Source organism: Phymastichus coffea, unplaced genomic scaffold (genome assembly GCF_024137745.1).
Source record: "Phymastichus coffea isolate CEN01 unplaced genomic scaffold, Cenicafe_Pcof_1.1 PCOF00078, whole genome shotgun sequence".
Taxonomy (NCBI): domain Eukaryota; kingdom Metazoa; phylum Arthropoda; class Insecta; order Hymenoptera; family Eulophidae; genus Phymastichus; species Phymastichus coffea.
In genome coordinates, this window is record NW_026706889.1 from 1,167,203 (window position 1) to 1,188,308 (window position 21,106).

The 21,106-nt window shown below is 37.9% G+C and overlaps 1 protein-coding gene across 16 annotated transcripts in view; it reads right to left on the reverse strand.

Moving 5' to 3' along the window:
* LOC131668498 (RING finger protein nhl-1) overlaps positions 1-13,646 on the reverse strand; it is a 28,547-nt gene extending 14,901 nt beyond the window's left edge. For 9 of the 16 annotated variants that reach the window (XR_009302282.1, XR_009302280.1, XR_009302281.1 and 6 more), the window contains exons 1-6: positions 13,490-13,646; positions 9,807-9,913; positions 4,199-4,383; positions 3,301-3,534; positions 1,616-1,965; positions 838-1,122 (exon numbers count right to left, since the gene is read on the reverse strand). Coding sequence is in view for 7 of the 16 variants with exons in the window: in XM_058942721.1 (XP_058798704.1) it covers positions 838-1,122; positions 1,616-1,965; positions 3,301-3,534; positions 4,199-4,378 (1,049 nt within the window). In the remaining 9 variants the exon portion in view is untranslated. The remainder of the gene's footprint in view (positions 1-837; positions 1,123-1,615; positions 1,966-3,300; positions 3,535-4,198; positions 4,384-9,806; positions 9,914-13,489) is intronic. The other 7 variants (XM_058942726.1, XM_058942725.1, XM_058942724.1 and 4 more) reach the window with 2 other exon arrangements.
* Between the last annotated feature and the right edge of the window lie 7,460 nt (positions 13,647-21,106).

Consider the following 21,106-nt stretch of genomic DNA (forward strand, 5'->3'; position numbering starts at 1 on the left):
CGCTCTAAAGGAGATGTGCTGTATGGCAAAAGGCAACACAGATTAATGGGTACGAACAGCTCGCACTACATAAGAAACATGGAAAAACGAGGTTACAAGAAAAATCCATTTTATGAATCGTGACTTTACGACTCTGAATTACGTTTCGTTCAGTTTCCCGTCTCGAGCTATAATTAAACATTATAGGAAACGATTACAGAGCATACGAGAAAGTAAACTTTTTGCTCAAGCACTCAGCAACATAAAAAGACACACACAGGCACGCACGAGTATTTGGTTTCTTCGAGTAGAATCGTAAGATAGTCAATGTAAAAGCTGCGATCAGTCTATAAGCATCGCCATGAAAAAATTGATTTCCACCCCGTAATGGTGGAGCTCGTAGTAGCCTCGTATATAGCTAAAAGCCTAACCTTTTCCACAACTCGCATCGTCGGCAATTAAGCGACGTGGGGAGCGGTTGCAAGCACAATATTCTGCAATGAAAGTTTCTGTCGTAGCTCCTTGTATGCTTATCTAGCCAACAGCCCTCGTAACCCCCAGAGCATCGCGGAGGTTATTTTCAAGGTTATTATTGATCGCGCGTGTACAGTATACGCTCGGAGCCTCGTCGTGGTGGCGCGCGCAGTGCGAGGTTAGGTACGCAACAACCCCTTATCTCGATATCCAACATTTGCTCAACAACAAGCGTCACTGAAGTCCGTCTGATCTTGAGAGCAGAGAGAAACTTGAGGCGTCTGTCGCTCGACTCGAAGAAACCAAAACACCAGTGAACAAGGAGAAATACGCAAGAGAAAAGCTCACTCGCTCGAGGAAGTGAGCGCAAGCGTCAGTACTCACTCGTAGTCGGGCACGTATCGGTTTCTAGCATGGGTGCGGTCGTCGTCCTGCTGTCGGTACTGCGAGGCAAGTCGATGGTCGCTCTTGCTGCGCATGAGCCCCGCCGGCGAGCCGCCCGGCACTGCCAAGCTACTCGAGCTTGTGAGCAACGGATTGGCGCCAGCTGGATCGGGCTTGATGTTCAATTCCCCGTAGCCGGCCACGTGTAACACCAATTGGTTTGGCTCGTGAGTCATCACGAAACGCATTCGACGACTGTAGTCGCCGGCTTCGTACTCGAAGTTTCTGCAAAACGGACAGTCGCATTGATTTGCTGCTCAATTAGCTTTTGGTTGGATGCTATTCTGGGATAATGCTCTCTGAGGGGGGTAGAGAGTAAAAAACCAAGTTCGATGGTGCCGCAAACCCATCAAGAATTTACAATAGGGAAGGGATTTAGTCTGCTGCGTCAGTTAGGAATTTGAAAAAATCCAAAAATCAATTTACGTGCCTTTTTGCAAATGTTTCTTTGTTTAAATCAAAATTTTAAAGACTATAGCGTCATCCTGCCGAATGTATAAAGTTACATATTTATTGATCCGCGAGCTAATTTTAATCGAGACCAATGACCTCTGATTACAAAGTTTCATGCGCCACGTGAACATTCGCGTGAAAAAAGCGTCGTAAAATCTTCGCCATATTCTAATGAAATTCGAGTATTCGTATAATTTAACTTTTAAATCCACGATATAAGTAAATGATAAGCTCACGGCATGAAAGTAGATAAAATATAGTTTACCTGATGAATTCGAGGGTACGAAGAAACAATTCTTTGGTGTCAAGAAGCTCATTGTCATCCCAGGGCACATTCTCATTAATATGCGCATCAGCGAGATCACAGTTACTTTGAATGTTAGCGATTTCTTGCTCGAGATTTTCCTTCAGATGTATAAGGCCTTTTAGTTCAGTGCTGAGGTAACGGTCGACTTCGTTACGTAAAAATTCTGTACGGTCTTTCAAAGCTTTGTTCAACCGCCTGTAAATTTCGTCAACCTCTTCGCTCACTGCTGCCGCATTCGTCTGCAGCGCTAAGGTGTTCTTTTCTACTTGCGACAGCGTCTCTTGCAATCTATGCAGTGCCCTTCGTACCTGAAAAAAATTAACTTTATAGTCTAGGCTTACTTATCGTGCGAATAAGACTTTTCATAAATCATATTTATGGATGTCGGTTGAATGAAAGTTTTAAACAATAAACAGCAAGAGCCATTGAGTGTTATGTCTATTTAATTTTATTTGAAACTTTATCGAGGACTTTTAGAGATCTACAAATTGTCTACAAATTGCTCAGCTAGTATAAACATTGTAAGCACTTTTTCGAGTGCTGTATATTGCCATTGATAGTCAATTATTTTGAATATTTACTACCAGTCGCAAATTTTCAAGTAACCTATACAAAAGCATATAATAATACAAAATTTCTCGTTTCTATGTAAAGATGGCAGAGTAAGTAACTTATCCAAAATGCAATTTACTTTTGCCCTAAAATTTTAAATTGATACTTTAAAACGTAACTCTCGAAAATAGCTCAGAATTCGCCGAGGAGTGTCTAAAGTATCATAACACTTTACGCGCTCTTCACAACTCTCCGGATTTAGTTATCGACGTAAAGGTAAGTCTATTTTCTATTTTCTTTGAACTGCCCTATTACCCCTCCTCGTTTCGCGCTCTCTCTCTCTCTCTCTCTCTCTCTCTCTCTCTCTCTCTCTTTCTCTTTAAAAAAGTGAAAAGCCTCGTGATTTTTCAAGAGTACCTCATTTCATCCTCTCACTCTTCGCATTACGTTGAAATTAAATGCATGCCCGTTACTTTTTACATCTCCGTAAAGTTAAACGATTTCGCGCAAGAATGGGCGTCCGTTATCGCTGCCAAGGATTCTCTTAAACATCGCCAAGAAAATGATTATGGGGAGAATATCTTCGTCTGCTCTAGCGAAGATTCCAAGTGCGAGCTCGAACCTCGAATGCCTGTCCAAGCTTGGTAGGAAGCCACATTTGCCGGATAATCTTCTATTTCGGCAGGAAATAATTATCAACTGTACTTTGTGAGTCTAGGTACGATGAAATATCGGCATATGAGTTCGGATCAGAGCCATCAGCCTCGGACATTTGCAAGGTTGGACACTTTACCCAACTGGTTTGGCGTAGTTCGAAGAGACTCGGAATTGGTGTGGCCGTCAGTGAAAGCGGCAAAGTTTACGTTGTTTGCAACTACGAACCGCCTGGTAATATTGTCGGCGAATTCTCGGATAATGTGGCTTTTAAGAAGGTACGAACTTCCGGCTGATAGCAGCAATCTTAATAGCAAATAATTATATTTGTTTGCCTGCTAGTGTAGCGATAAACGTATCGCTATATATATTCGTTTATCCTACTTTCGATTTTCGATAGCGCGAAGGAAAATGAGCTTATTCTATTTTTTTCTCACCTGTGAATTAACGCTACAAATATTCTTTCTGAGAATCTTCAAGTGTTCCTCCTTGCATTCGGGGCAGCACTTTTTCTCACAATGGGCGCACAGATTGCAATAACTCTTTTCCGAACAGACGCTGCAACGTTCCATTATTTGTCCGCTCGTAGGATCTGGCAATTCGCCGGTAATCTCGATGTGTAAGTCGAGGAACCGTTGGAGTGTGACGTTGGTCGGGTAAGCCTGCACGCCCTGTATGCATCATAGATAAGAAAATCGTTAATGTATCATCGAGATATGTTTCCATATTGTGCGCTTAAAATTTGATCCCCCTGTAGTTTGCTTTGATTTCAATCGCAAGACGAAAATAATTTTCGTTATTTGCATTGAAACATATAAATTTAGCTTTCCGCTGACGCAAAACAGAACTGTCGTCTTATTCCAAACAAGCTTATATTGCATGACCACGCTGATTCATAGTTCGATCAAGTATTACTGTAGAGGCTGTTCTTTCATTTGAGAAAGATCATTGAAACAATTTGAATGTATGAGGCTTATCATTATTGTATAATTTTTAAATGATAGCACAGTAAATATTAAAAAATCGAAACGAATGTTGGTAATTGTTGATCTAATTATAGGAAATAGAAATCAAAAATAAAATAATGAAATTTGTGTTTTAGTTTAGAAAAAAAAAACCAGCGAAAGACGTTTGTTTCTCACTGGGAAAATTGGTATGAGCGATGGTTTTCATTTGCAGTGTTGATTTTGAGACGGTCATTCAACGAGTATCTAATTATACTTTCGCATTTACGTCAGCAATAATAATCTGAAGCGAGCTAGTAATCAGGAAATCTTGCGAATTGATCTTCAAAAAATAATTTGGCAGAATGCAAAGAAAAATAAGAAATGTTACCTGGTAAGGAATACGATGCTCGGCCCTGCATTCCGGACACTTGACTTGTCGACGTACATAATCGACGAGCCCGTCCATACAGGGTTCCATGCAGAAGCTGTGCTGGCATGGCAGTAGCTTGGGATTCCTGTAGCGGTCCAAGCAGATTGCGCATGTTAGCAGCTGCTCGAACTGCTCCATACTCCCTACAATCAAAGCGAATAATGAATAAGCTAAATGTTAAATTTTCATAATCTTATGTTTCTGTTTTTAGCATTATGTAGGTTTTTCAATTTATCTCTGTCCACGAGGTAAATGCTCGAACAAGCTGCCTAAGCAGTAGATAAGGATTTGTTTAGACGTTATGTATAATATAGATGAATAACTAATGATAATATGCATGAGGCATTGTTTTTATTGTTTCCGATGAACAGTGAATGAGTTGAAGCTGCATACGTACAAGGCGCAACGATTTTGCACATAGACTTAGTAAACCCAACAACCTCATTGATCTTTCATTCTTGCTTCAAGCTTTCCTTTGCGAGCTCGCCGTCAGTTCCAATTGCGACACTCGTCATTGGGATTTCAGTTTTTATTGTGTATTAATAAATAATGTTGTGATTTTTTGATAGAGATGTTTACAATTTGTTCTGTTGATATGCATTTAATATTATCACGACGTTGTTGCATGCAAAAAAGCTCATCGATATACTGAATTATGCATCTTAAATAATCAATCGATCCCGTCTGGTATGAACGGAACTGTAACCCGTTAAATATTGAACTACAGATGTTCAACGATAAAAAAGATGGCCTTTTGACCGCGAATGTAGGAATATCTGAAGATCTGGCCTTGTACAAGTGCAGAATATCCGGCCAACAGATGCGTGGAAATCCTCGTTTAAACTTAAAACGCGCAATTTCGTAAGCCCGAAACGTCGACAGCTAAAATGCTGCTTCGTTCTTTTGTGTCTTAGCTGGAGGTCAATAGGACGGACTTGAGAATAGAGAAAATTTCTTCACTGTCAATTTTGGAAGAAGTAAACGTACAGCTCTAAATATTTTTAAATTTTCTATATTGTTGGAAGACGCGTAAAATATTTGGATGATTTTGACTATTGTTTCTATAAAATAAAATGAAACATTGTTTAAATTGACGTTAAACGAACGTGTTACTTTGAGAAATTACATGTCAGTGAAGTTTTATTATTTTATTGAATGAAGACGACTTGTCGAATCAATTTTCCAAGATTCTTGGCACGCGCGGGGCCAGATCCTCTTCCGCGACGTTGTTTTCAGAAAATCTTATTTTATCTCTCCAACTCAGTAAGTTTTGTTTGCCTCGAAAATTTTGCGTTATTAATAAACGACGCTCACACTCACGCGCCCGCTCATTTGACCGCACCGAAGTCTCGACGACCACTCGTTAGATAAAAAAATCCGAATGGTTTTTACGTTAATTTGAACGATTTTGTTTTCGGCTAATACGTTATTAGCACTTATTTCTTCTCAGTTTTCTGCTTCTCTTTTGTAAGTTACTTCAATTTAATCAAGTAATCTAATTAAGAGTGTCGTTCGTCAGTATTCGAAGTAAAACCTTAAACTCCTTTAGGCTATAAAGCCATTTGGCATCAAACAACGAAACAACTGTGCGAGAGAAAATTTGCACTGCGTGGAAATTGAACAGGCGCCTTGTCATGTGCATGCGAGTTGGAGCGAAGGAACATGTAAACGACTTGCACAAAGACTAACCTTCCTGCTGGCTATAACAAAGATGCCGGATGAAAGCGTGAAAGCTCTGTCGAGCTTTGTGATCACTTTCATGCATAGTCTTTTGTTGTTTACATGAAATTTCAATTGAAAAATGCTTTTCGATCCCCGAATCTAAACTCCATCACTAGTCTAGTGGTGTAGGCTATGATATGGGTTTTTCCTTATTTTTACTTGGTTTTCTCAAGTTTAAGTATTCACAAAATCAAAGCTTATACAAGAGCTTCTAAAATTAGAACGAAACCTTTCATACATATGGAAATTTTTTTTCCAGATATTAAACTGTTTTGTGTGAGGTTTTAGCAAGTTTATTCAACCTCCATCATAAAAATATATATTCTACCGCATTTTTTTTTCGCAATAAACCCTAACCGACGAAAAGTCAAAAGTAACCTTACTGTAGCATTTTTATTGATCATAAAAGAGATTCTTTACAATAAAATTTCAAATAACTTTAGCATCAATGATTTCCTTGACCAATTTATAAAGTAATAAAGTGCCTTTAAATGAGCTTTCGGAGATAATTGAAGAGCTTTCAGAATCCAACATTCAGAGCCATTGCAACACGCCGTGCATTCTGTTATTCACTATTGAATTAATATCACAGAGGAGTGTGCATCAAGCGAATAATAGAAAGGACAAAAAAATGTTTGCGTCAATGGGAGAAAATAGATGCGTCTATGCGAGTGATTCACGCGACACATTTCTCAATAGCATAAAACTATCGGCGCACGTAAACATGCCTTTATTGGTTTCCGCTTTTCTTTTTTTCCATAAGTTCTTTTATATTTTGACTAAGAAAACGTTATCGAACAATGAGGCCAGTGAAACTAATCCGTCAAGTGTCTGCATGCAAAGATTTGAAAATAGAAACGCGCGCGCGCGCTAGAGAGCGTCCAAGAGCTTGCGGAGTTTCATTTGGCTACAAGCTTCGATAAGCATTCTATTTCCCACTAGAATTTGAAAGCTCTCCAAAACAAAATAAATTATCATTATTTACCTGTATTAACTTACAGCTATGAACGATATATACAGAAAACAAAATGCTGTTTGCTCAAAACGAGAAACACACGATTTTCCAATTAAAAAAATGCAACTGGTTCAACGTCGGTATTAGCAGTTGTAATTTCAAACTAGTTATTTATGTTTTTTTCCTTAATATAACAATGTGCGATCGCGCACCAGCTGATTGCCGATGCAAAGCCGAATTGGCGGGCGGATAATCGGATACTGATACTTCTCGGTTGTGCCTGAGCTCGCTCGCTTGTCTGTGTCTTTATTTTTAGTAAGCCCGCAGTGGCGGCCATTTCTCCGCTTTCCAGCGGGATCCCTAATTTTATTTTCAAGCGCGCCTCCTCGCCCATCCAAAATACATGCACGCGCACAAACAGCGAGACCTTGCGCTCGGTCGTTCGCTTACCGACGTTACGCGACGTTACGCGACGTTACGCGGAAGTGGACGTCGGTAAGGCTGCGTCCGGCTGATAAAACTTGCGCAAGCTCTGCACTATCTCCCGCGGATATTGACTTTCTTTGTCGGCATAGTTGTTGTTAGCACATATTCGAGCGCGCCCTTCATTCTCAAGTTTCGCTCTTTGCAATTTGTTGTCCTAAGTGGGAGGATTAGCTTGGGGTTTTTCAACTTTTGCAATTGTTGCTTGGAAATTGACGAAGTTTCATTGTCATCGTCATGATTACGCGGTTTCGTTGCAATGGCGCTTCTTTCTGACTTTGACAATTGTTCCTTTTTACATTGAAGTTGCTGTAATTTTCGAAAATTACTTGGCCAAAGGGAAGCTCTTCGCAGTAGTGGTACCTTCTCTTCTCTTTTCGTCGACGCGATAAAAGAGTAACCGCAGAAGAATGTGTCCAGCTATTATCTGGCAAGGGAAAACTTGACTTTTTCTTCTTCCATTCTTTAAACCGTCTTTCTCGTGTGCTTTTCACAAGTAGATAAGGTCGTGACATTAGACGGACCCGACGCTTCTCGTCACAATAGTACTTGTCATAATTTCTCAATTTCATATCTGCGCAGCAAGCTTCTACTTGGGAGGTGAAGAAAAAAATAGGATAAAGCTCCATTTTCGCTCGGCGATAGCAGTACTCGTCGTAAGTACTTCGTCAGATGTTGGCAGTTACAACTGAAATCTCGTTGTAACGTTAAAACAAATTGCCGTGCTGACCTCGACTCTTCTGTACACTCGCGCCTATTTTCACCTCTTTCTCTTTTTCCGAAAGATGGAAGAAGAGGAAGCTCAAAGTCTCGTTAGGGAAATGGTCACGAGAAGTTGACAACTTCGCAAGTCCCATCGCCGTGCATTATCTTGTAGAGAGTGAGTGAGAGAGAAGAAAAACTTCCAAACAACTGCACAGATTATTAAACTTTTTAATAAGAGCAACTGCCGGCGGCATCCAGCTTACTCTGTTTCACTCGTACGCTAAACGATTTATGAAAAGTTTGTTTCTAGTTTTGCCGGACTTGACATCTGGTCTTGGTATCTGTCTTCGCACTTTTAATGGATACAATTTATTGAATTTGAAAAATGCTTTTGTCGCGCGTGATTTCGTAGTGAAAAAGGTAAAACAGTGCGACGCCTCTTAATTTTTTATACTTGGAGGAACTTTCTGAATTCTACTTTTTTGTCTCTAATATTATAAGGAGATGTTGCTCTTTCACTTAAATTTTTTTCCAAGTCAATATTCGAACAGCTAACAAATGAATTTTTATCGGAAATAGCTTAGTTACCGATCAAAAACAGCGGTTCAGATTTGAACCAATTAAAAGCTCTAAGTGATTGACTGATAGCTATCTAAAAAACAACTAATAACAGAAGGCTCGTTAGCGAAAAATAAATAAAGCCACATAAAAAGTTGGAACTGTTGAGAAGAAGAGTTATAAAATTGTCAGACGGTAGAGTGCGCTAGCGAGTTTATTCTATATGTATCAAGGTACAACATCAATAGGGGTAGTTATAAGAATAGTTAAAAGGTTTTGACGAGGCCACTAGCGACGGTGCTAAGGGTTTCTGGAAGCCTCTCGCGCACGCGCGAGAACCAAGTACTCACCGATTACCCGCGAATCCTAGCGGTGCTCATATGTGGAGAGAGAAATCGTTATTCAAACCTACGTTATTCGGTTTTATGATATTTTACATATTCAGCACGTCCGCTCTGCGCGCATTTGTGACGAACGACCTAATAAATTTTGACATTCCTACCCCCTCGCGCGAGAAAATTTCCAACAGTGAATTTTGAATTTCAGTATTTGCCGCACAACGCTCGATCAATCAACCTTTTACTAGTTTTTCGAAACGCTGAATCTGTAATTTACTTGTTTCCAAGTGTCATGAATTGCGGCTGGCTAATTCAGTTGAATCGTTAATTCGATTGTATCTTGCAATTAGAATGGGAAATCAAGCGCAAGCGCAGGCTGATAATTTGAGTAAAGGAGTGGTTTTGAATAATTGATCAACTTAACTTGCTCTCCACGTTTCAGTAGCATGATAACTTTTACTGATTTTTAATTCATTTCTGCGTATAAAGCTGTGATAATGGAGCCAACTGTTGAATTAAATTTTGGAATGACTGTATCTTAGTACCTAAATTTGTTTTCCACGGTTATTCTACTGACAGATTTGATAGGGAACGATGATTGGTAAAGTTACTGAATGCAGTTTTTCAAGTAAAATTATCATGTTAGCACAATTGTTGACTTCAAATTATCAGGCGACTCTCCACGTATTGACATATTTGAACAGAGAGAGATGATTTTACAGTCTGTTTACGGTATTTTTATTAATAATTTGGATGTTCTGCTATCAAAAATTCATATAATTAAAAGAAAAAGTCAGATACTTACCCTCCGCTAAATCCGCCTAACGGCGGTAAGTGTCGGTCGGGGGCCCTATCTAGAGGGCCCCGGCTATCGGTTGACTTCTGATAACCAAAATCTTGCGCTGTAGACAGCTGTAAAGTGAATAAGAGATAAATGGTTATTTTATGTATGTTTCGTGGTCTATGCCGACTGAAATCTAAATTTGGAGAGCAACAAAAATCTTTGTTTCGACGTAGGTGACTAAATGCAACAGCGATATACTTTTCGCAGAAGAATGATGAGACAATGAGAAAGAGAGGGTTATACTCATTCGCTCTCAAGTACAAAGGACAAAGTTCAAGAGGGAACGCGCACTCGCTTAGCCAAGTATTTCAATAACAGCTCTTATTGCATTCGTGAATTTACAAGTTTAAAACGTTAATTAATCTTCGTTTACAAAGTAAGAAAATAGTAGGTCGCGCACGAAACATTCATTCGTCAGTGGCGAAATAGAAGCAACAACGCGACGCATAAACAAATATATATCGATTCGTCATACTTTTTCTTACTCGGACGAGGCGACTTTGTCCTCTTTTAATTTGAGCGCACCTTGGTTTCAGTCAAGGGTGTAGCGAAAAAATTGGCAGCTTCACGGCAAAAGTGTCAAGAGCGATTATTCCACCGAATATTGGCAAGCTCGTGGAATATTTATTTTAGTCCCGGAGACAATTACTTGTTTTTCCACATTTTTAACGGCAGCCACAATATTAGGAATTTCAATATCGGTAAACTTGATCGAGTGTGGTGTTTGTGCGATCAATTGATTATTGGGATAGACAAGACAGAGGCTAAAATTAATTAGACGCAAGGTATACTAATCTAATTACACGACTCAAGATCACGAGAAGCAATCACGCATCAACTCGTCTCTCGACGTGAACTGCTTTTGCAACCCACGAGCAGCAGTATCTCGTAATAGCAATTACCAACATCAAGACTGACTTCCGATTGAGTTCAGGTCTCAATATAACGTTGATCCTTGGATAGTACAATCACTTATATGCAATTAACGTGTGATATTTATGCTTGCGGAACTTTACTGATTCAGATTCCTTTTCGCGAATCATGTTGAGATTAATCATTATCTCTGATTAATAAAATGCTAATATCTTTCAAAATATATTTTTAATGTTTTGAGAATCATTGTAATTACAGTTATTCAACAAATTTCATACTAGATAAAATTATTTCTTGGATTAGAATATCGTTTTTTAGAGCACTGGTTATTTCCTCTGACGGAAGCTTCTACAAGTTATTAATTCTATTTTTAAGCATTAGGTGCCAATTTTTTAAGTCAAATAATACGAGATATAATCAACAAAATACGGTAGAATTTTCAATTAAATGAAATAGAACTCGCTGCAAGCTTGCAGTGAATTCTTACCATATACTAAGATAACATTAACCTTAAGGTGAATCTTTCCTCAACAAAATCAGGCATGCCCTGCAAAAGTGTCTTTCTCTCTTACCATCCCAAATAATCAATCAGCCAAAATAGCCCTCCAACCTCCCTCTCTCTCTCTCTCTCTCTCTCTCTCTCTCTCTCTCTCTCTCTCTCTCTCTCTCTCTCCCAGCATTTCACCTTCAAGTACAGGCTTACAATCTCTTCTCTTACTGAAGCATAATCTCTCAAAACAGGCGGCAAAGTTAAAGCTGTGTGACGGCGGCGAAGCGACAGAGAGAGAGAGAGAGAGAGAGAGAGAGAGAGAGAGAGAGAGAGAGAGAGTGCAGAGTAGAGCAATGGAAGGGGCACAGGTAATTGGACACCCGGTAGCCATATTAGACCAGCAACAGTAGCACTAGCAGTAAAAGCTCGTTGGCCCGAAGCCTCTCTCTCTCTCTCTCTCTCGCTCTCCATTTCTCTCTCTATGTCCTCCTCTTAGCAAATGAGTGGCCTCTCAAAGGCACATCTTTACATGACAGCCGACTCATCGTTTTTATACAAAATAATACACATCTCAGTTAGGATGCCACACTGTGATTATCGGTTGTTATGACCACGTGGGCGTGATGATTTATAACACGCATTTATTTTGAAAGGTAGCTGACTGCGGAGCATTTGGAAATTTCAAAATATTGGTAGAAATCTTCAGAAGCTAAAATATACCCGAGATAGAGCATTGTATTTGTGCATGATTATAAGCCTGATAAATAACCAAATTTCTCTTACTGCTGCATCGATTCTTGGCTGGTTAAAGTGCTTTTCCTTGGCTATTAATAGGTATAAATGTAGATAGATAGGTTCTAGGGGAGAAACATTATTTTAATAATCTTATGTCATTTCCCGGGAAATTTGGACTTGTAATGCACCTGCTGCATTTCCGTAAATCGAGAGAAATAGTATCTAGATACAATTTATATAGTTTAGATTTAAAATTTAGCAAACAATAAAACGATTGCTGATTAGTTCACGAAACACATACGTCAATTAGTTAATTAACTAATTAGTCAATTAGCTAACATAAAAAATTATAAATTTAAACGTTCGTTACTAACACACCACGCGACCTAATTAATCAAACCTCGTAATATGTTCGTCGTGATTAGTTTGGCGTAAATTTCTTACACAATTAATCATTATCGACGGTTTTTCGAATCAAGCCGATAATCACGCACGAACGAAAGAGTCGAGCTTTGGAAGGATTGAACCGGGAGGAGCTTTCCTCAAACGCTATATACACGTAGATACTCGCGATCGCAATTCGACGTGGCTACGAGGCGCAGCGCCTGCGGTACCGTTTTAGCTGAGCGTGCTTGCGCGCCGACTCGGATTATCTAACACTTAAATTTAGAAAGGGACGAGACACACGATCGACATAAACTGGCTGCTTTACTGCAACGCGTACACGCGTGATTTCTTTGCTTTTTTTATTAGGCGATAAGCGTCGCTGCCATTCCGATCATTTTAGATTTTATATTGAAGTATTTCGAGCGAATTTTCTGTGTCGATGCCTTAGATTGGATCTTTTCACTTGATAAATAATTTCGTACGAACATACATTCAACATTACTTTCCATTATGCAAATGAGAATCTATCATTCGATGGATATTTCACCGTCGTTAGGACGGATATCGGAGTATTAACTACTTGATCAATCCCCTGCCCCCTCTTCCGCTCCTCAACGTTTCAATGTTGGAAACACATATATGTGTCAATTAAATTCAATGATTCTCAAGATAACATACAGGCAATATTAATCTCTCTTCATATGATCCAAACGCGAACGCCATCATCATCGGCTCGCGCATGAAATCCGCACGAATAGTTAATTATAGCATACCTCGAACGCGGGCGCTGATCGGCTTGTAAATTTAGCATATGACGCGTTAATTGCATCTAGCGATTTCGATTTGGAAGCAGAACGTTCAATAATACCTCTGATACGAATGAATAAAAAGAAGTCCAAAGTCAGAAACGAAAAATGGAATAGTCATTCGTTTCAAAAGATACTTATGCAAACAAAGCCATTGGTTCTCTGTCGATCGGTTAGAGCAATGCACCATGCGCACACAATTCATCACTAACACTTGAAAAATTCGACACTTGACACTTGTCTTGAATTTGTTCGCAATCGAAGCACTGGAGATAAGAGGAAAGGAAAGAAAAAAACTTAGGAGATAGTTAAAGAGAATGCATAGTTGTCGGGCTGGGATATAGAAAACGTACCGCGTTCGTCCGGGCCGGATGGCCGCCCGTCTCAGAGTGAATGTCTTATTAGTTATTTCTGGCTGAGCTTTACTCTCCACTTCCACTGCTGCTGCGTTTCTTGGCTTGCTTTTTTTTATTTTCCTCCCCCGCCTCTTTTTCTACTTACACGGATAGCATGAGACACTTTGTCTTTTTTTAGAGGGAGACGGACGCGCGTTCTTTCTTTCATCCTTTTTTTCGCAAAATCCAATAGACCAAAGCAAAGGAGACACGTACACAAGTGGATTGCCCTAGTGGAAGATGTTTGTTGTCGGATCTTTTTGTTCTTAGGTAATTGGAGTGATTCGCTCTCCTCTCTCGGCCCTTTAATCCGACTTCGACTTTTCTGTGTTAATAACGGCTTGAACCTCTCTTCTTTTTTTTCGTCACATATTTAGACGACAATTCATTTCTTAGTTAATGATCTTTACATGGAATTTTTGACGGAGTCCATTATAGACTTTAATATTTGTTTACGATTATTAGGATCATTACGGATTCGTGTATTTGAACGATGGGTTTGAGTCAAAGTCGGCGTGACGTATCTAAGTGACTGCAGAAGAAATCCCGGTGCACAAATGATTGACAAAGTATTCGATAGGGTGAAACGATGAAGTAGCGCGTCGTTAAGATGAGAAAAGCTCGTGTAGCGTGAACTGTTAAAAGGTTACTTATTTAAAGACTTTGAGAGAACAAGATGAGAGATAACAAGTCACTGAGGAATTCCGAAAGAATTACTCATCCTGCGGTTGTATGTTAAAACAAATTCAGACACCCCACCTCAGTCCCTAAATAAGAAAGATTGCTGAGTCATTAATAGACTTAACTTTTGTTTTGTTGCACGCGTCATTTGCACTATTGCCACTGTTAGAACTTTAATATTGAGTGTTCCTACGTTTTTTCTTTGTTTACCGCTGAACAAATGAACTTCCTCAAAGTTATTTTTAATAAAATTTCCTCATTGTTCCCATGGTCAAAGGCAGCTGAAGAAAGTTAGACAACAGGCTCGTAATAAATCCATTGTCGTGTTTGATTTGTTGCCAGATTCCGGTAAACAATGGCTGCGGGGCGTTTAACATTTTTTTTATTGTGACTGTTGTAGGCTGTTCAACAAAGGAAGATAGTTAAAATTGTAAGGGTGCGCGCGCGTGTGTTTCGGTCGTTGACGTTTATCATCGAGAGAAAAAGCTTTATTGAATCGTATAAAAAATTTATCTTTTCTCCAATATTCATTTTTTTATGGTTGTGTGCACACGCACAAACGTTGAAGCCACACTGAAATTTGTAAGTGATATAAAATTCGCTTTTATAATCGAACGTTGGAAGGTTATAACGATCCGATTATTTTTTTGGAATATCAACGGAGACATCAAAGATGCAGTAAAACAAGTCACTCTGCTTCACTGATGCACAATTCGCTCCTCTCATCAATCACCATTTCTCAATGCAATGTATAACTTAAGCATTTTTAATTACATTATACATTGAAAATTAAACAAAAAGTGATTATTTTCATCTGTAGATATGACATTTCCGACGTTACTTCTCCTTAATCACTGTGCTCGACGAATCCTCAATTTTGAAAAATTTTAATGTTTTCATGAAAATATTTTTTTTATATTCAACATTTCCGTAATAAAATAAACAGTTAAATTTAACACATACACACACATAACACTGATCTACTATATTTTTATAACACAACACACACCGGTGTCAGATTGCTGATCTCGTTTCTTCAGGTGATGTATAGGGGAATGCTCATTAATTCTTCTAATGAATAACAGAATAATTACAGAGCGAACCAAAATCAGGTATACACATTATAATAATATTTGCTGTCCTATCATTAAAACATTTTATTATTCCAAGTTAATAATAGAAAAATGTTAAAGGGCAGAGGAGAGGGCGGATGGGGTCGGAAAAAAAGAGTTGCGCATTTTTTTTCCTTAGTAGTCAGGTTTTGCCATTCTATTCACTCCACTCGACAATCCCCTAAACGTAAAAAAATGAAAACGATACATAAGTAATAAAGTAGTAAAAGTAATAAGAGTAAGAATTATGAGGAAGAACGTTAAACATATGTGTATTATTAAATGGTTTTACATAAATGTACTTCCGTAAAGATAATTGACAATAGGTTGATTATTTTTTAGGAAAAAGAAAGTTTTTTTCAGCTGAAATTTGCTAATTATCGACAATAGAAAGCTGATAATATTAAACATTTATATCACTACAGTTTTTTAACGAATAATAAAATATTTAGAAAAATAGGATTGCTTTTGGTTTGTCCCGGAATAATTCCAGTATTCCTTGCCTTCATAAGCATTTTCTTATGTTGTAGAAAAATGAATTCACCCCGATCAAAACTAAATTTTTATCAATAAAATTATTGAAATACCGTGATATTTATATTTTATCCTTAAACAAGCGTCTTATGTATACGTACGTTGCATATTTTGTTATATGATTACATTACTACTAATATTTCATATTGTTTAATCTGCACGATTAATTAGTTGAAAATAAGGGAAAGGCAAGGGTAAGTTATTGAAGTAGGTGGGTGTGTGAGGTTGTAAATAAAGATTATTTTAATAAAAGAAAGATACAGAGAGATGACACTTAGCCGGCATAAAAAACCCTAGTCGTGAGTGGGGGAAAAGCCATTTAAACTGCCACTCGTATAATGAATTTATAAATACAAGAGAAGCTACTATTTGTTGCGCTACTTACAGATGGCTCGCGTAGCCTTTAAACAACTAAACGCTAAACTTACATGAATGGCCATTCACTAAATTAAACGCTGACCGAGCGATGCCGCATGTACGACTTGTGCGAGAAGGAAGACGTCTCCTGGAGAAGCGTAGTGCCAACGTCTTGGTCACGGGCACAGCCCGCACTACGCGACTCCTAGTGTTCGAGGTGGGCCGAGTGCCACTGATCGGGCTGCCCTGAGTTCGGAGACGTCTCAGAGGGTACCGCACGTACTCTCAACTAGGCCGATGGTTGCCGTAGCCCCTTTTGAAGCGGTCGCCGGCGGAAGGGAGAGAAAGACACACACAGGTACCCGCGTACCAGTTGCTCGATGCAACGCAATAATAGCACTTATACACTAAGGCGCGCGGTATACAACACCTGAATAGAACAATGAAGCACACACAACGATAGGAACTAACTGAACGCAACGATCTGCACTCGATACAGAGTGAGGAAGAACTCTGATGAATTAGGCTGTCAACCTCTAGAGCCGAAAACTGGCACGATATGGTCTCATCAGAGCCAGCCAATCAGGGAAACTTAAACAAAGAAAGAGAAAACGCCCGTCCTTATCTTGGGCCTTGAGAGTGGGGCCGAACAGCAACCGGGGTTATTCCAGTATGCGTCAGTGTGGCCCTCGACCGCCTGTGTGCAATCGGACGCTCGAGTGTGACCGCGCTCAACACGTGAACCACAGACCGTCGCATTCGTCCACGATTTTGGGTCTTTCTCACCTATCCGGACGTGTCAAGACACGAAAGAAAGCGAGACCATACACATGCGGTCGGCTCGCAGTAATTACAAAAAAAATAAAAAATGAACGTCCGCTCTTGCGTCGTTAGGAGCGTAGAATGCCGCGAACACATAATAAATAGAACTTATTTGATGGAACATATTTTACTATTTTGAATACAACTTATAATTAAAATAATATTTCAATAACAACTACGACAATATTTAAATTTAAATTTAGACTCAAATATCAATGTAAAACTCGAATGGGGAAAAAATAAAAATATAATTAATTCATTATAAATAATTACTAAGGTCATCAAGCGCGCATCACGCGCTTATCTCTCATTCGTACTAATATTCAGTTTCATGTCTTTCAATCAAATCAGAACTAATTATATTAATTATATTAAATTATATTAATTATTATAAGTTTGAAGCGTTGAAGAAGAATTGTTTGTAAACAAAAATGGTGAACACACTATCACTATGTACGTACACTTTGCATTAATACTACAATTTCATCTACTTTTATATAACTCTGACATAATATTGCATGTGTTATTTATTCTCTAATAACAATTTTTTTTATGTATTTCTAATAATTGAATAATCAATTGTTTATTTATATAATAATTAATATTTTCTGTTAAATATAATTTGAAAAAATAATGAAAATAAAAAATAATTTATTTATACTACTCATTTTGTGATTTACTATGTCCCTAGACATTTTAAAACTAAGCGTAAAAAAAAACTTCAATTCCTTTATTTTTTAATGCGCTAAAAAACCGAAAAAAAATTTTTTCTCTATTTCTTTATTTTGACTTTATTTTCATATTCTTGAACACAAAATAAAACTTTTTTCTCTTTGGCATTTTTTTCCTAAACGTACGCAAGTCGAAGTAATTGAGGATTGGAAAAAAACGTTGCTTTTTACAAAAAACGCCGTAACTCGGTTAAAAAACATCGGATAAAACCCTGCGGGAGCTCATTTTAAAGGGAAAGACATTACCCTCCAAACCCCTCAGGTCGATTTGCCCTCCACCGCCTGGTTCTAAATTGGCATTGATTTAAGTCGAGGTTAAAAAAATTGAAATTTTTTTAATCAGTTTTTTTACTGTAAAAAACACATATTTTCATTTTTAAGTCTCTGCACGTCTTAAATGAAAGCTTTTGCATTAAAAATTAAAAATTAATTTTAACCTTTAAAATTCCCTGCGGTTTTTTGTAATACGATGATTTCCGACCGAGATATAAAACTTTCAAGTTTGCCTAATTTTGAGGTAAGCATGGCAAAAGTGATTGACGGGCAGTGTATATATGTATATATGTTTATATATATAGGTAGATGTACCATAGTAGAATAGTGCTGAATAATGCCAAACAGTAAAGATTTTATGGTAAAGGGTCTTTGTTTAATGTGCGCTTATTACCCTGGCACGAAATAAATTCTCGTGTTTCTCTCACGACTGCACAGTTGGTCGCTGGCCAGAGAGTGAGAGATACTGAAGAACAGGTGCGATTCGTGGCAACGGCCTCTGAACGATAACTCGACAGTGATTTTCGCTAAATTTGTCATATTCAATGATTTTCCAAAACGCACGCACGAAATCTCTGGAGCTAAATGCTCGATCATGTTTGGTAACATCTTTGATATCAGTAAATACTCTAATTACTCTTCTTAAACATTTCTTTTACAAAAGAATATATATAGTTGTTCAAGTCAGATTTATTAATTTTATTTCTTGAACTTTACCAATGTGTTTTTAAGATTTTCTGTGAGTAACGAGGAGAGAAAGAGAGACTTCTAAAATAGTGAATGGAAGTGACAGTAAACGAAAAAATATCTTAAAATACATATCAAAAAGGATATTTCTTTAAAGTGATGTCAAGTTTTTTTTAAATTAATTTTCATGAACATGAATAACGCATTAATAATTTTAAAAAGTTATTATTTTAAAAGAAAAATTGTTCTTCTTATTTGAAATTCGATCACACGAGAATATAATTTTCGCAGTGCACAATCTCAGTGAGCATCAGATTAAAACGCGACAGTCTTCATCAACGAAAAACTTTCAAATGGAAAGAACCGACGAGTAGTAATTTCCTGAATACAGGTATATATCGATTTCAACACTCGATACATTACCATCGCAGGAACAAGAACATGAAGAAAATCTAGATTGTAATAGTAAGCAATTATTCTGCCTATAGGAAGCAACCTACATTTCCATTGTATCCGCCAGTCCGATCCTTCATTTTCCAAAGAGCTGAAACAGTATATCAAACTCTGCAGTCGCTTCCTGACATAACAAAAAAAAGTGATACCCGTGAAAGACGCGCTCTCAGTTTAAATATATACTCCGATAGTTTTCTCACAGTCGCATAGAATATTTTTTAATAACGACCACGAGATCGGATAACAACAAAAAAGTCTTTTCATCGGGAATAATTTATCTTTCGACTTTCTATATTCTCAGAGAATGAAGCACCAAGTGTGCAACACTACAACTATTTTCTCGGGTGGTCCATGCACATATAAGACCTATTTTCGTATAGTGCACGTTATAACTCGCACTAAAGTTGCTACTTTCTACGTTATAATCAATTTTGTTATGAACGTTTTCTAATTTCATTATCGCAATTCGTAATTATTACAATAAAATACAAAACGGTAATTGTTGTGTTCATTTCTCCAAATACCATTAGGATACAGAGCTCTCTGGTATTTGCATGTGCGTGTGGCAAGAAACACAATATAAGTTTCATTTGTTGACGTACACAATTAGTCATCATAAATATAATAATGCCAGATAGCCTAGTAATTTACTATCTCTGTTTCTCACACACACACCATTTCACGTCAAGATATTTGAGGGGCTTTGATCAATAATATTTTTAGAGAAAAATTCTTTTATTGCCCCATTAAAATTGCCATTATGATGCCGCGGGTGGATCATATAAATATGCACATTAGTATTACGGGATATTTTATGTTGGTAATTGAAGAGTTATTTATGCATTGCGTGATCTTGGTATTAAAGTGATTTTGCCGACGAAACACGTTTGTAACGTGTTTGTAAAGTAAGCAAAAAGTCATAATCATTTGACGTAGCAATGAGATTTGTCCAATATAATAGCAGCGTTTCACTCGTTGAAAATTCTTAAAAAACTGTGTCCTATAAAGTTTCAATATATTAATTGATCTATTCAATTAATATTAATTATTAATTCAATGTCATCTATTATTCGTATCTACAAATTATTCTTTGTCTCCATTAATTGATATTCTACAATTGAAAAGCATCAGATGTGTATTGAAAAAATCGCAGTGTATACAAATTATATGATTCTGGCTGTGAAGTTGGGGTGAAAGAAAAAAGAATGCGAAAATTTTTCATAAATCAACAAAGTCGATTGGCAATTAATCACGTTCGAACTCTCGAGTCTGGTATTCGCGCGCGTGCAGTATATCTTGAATCTCCAAGAGTCGTTCACCTCGTTTTTCATAACTCAGCATTAATTTATACGACGTGCGCGAGTCAGCGCTCATATAGAGTTAATAGTCACTTGCGAGGAAAAGGCGACAATTCAATTACGCAAAATAATCTGAATGGAAATCAAGTGAATAATTCAAGTGATGGAGAAAACAGAAGAGTAGATGGTAGAGGTTGTGCGTAAATTTCCATTTCAGCAAGTGGTGAGAAAAAAAGCCGATTTGCAGGACAATTTCTGCCAACGTAAGCGTTCAAGAACGTTTGGTTTATTCTTACGTCTACTTTTACAAACCAATCTTACCGCAAAGGCTTATAATTCATTATGTTCGCGATTTATTTTTCCAGCGCAATGGCAAGCCTGAAATCTAGTACGATAAAATATCATTGCGAAGCCTTGCGAATTCTCATCTTCAGGTCTCTTTTTCATAGGAAAACGCGTTCGTAAAATCTTTTATCCAGAAGTACGAAAAAAGCTGTTAAGGCGTGTTCAGCCATGCCGGTAAGGCGCTACGCATGCACGTGCTGGAGTATCGTTAAAGGGACGGGGCAAGCCCTCGACTGCACTTTGACTTTGATATTTATAACCTAATTACGCGTCGATGCGTTG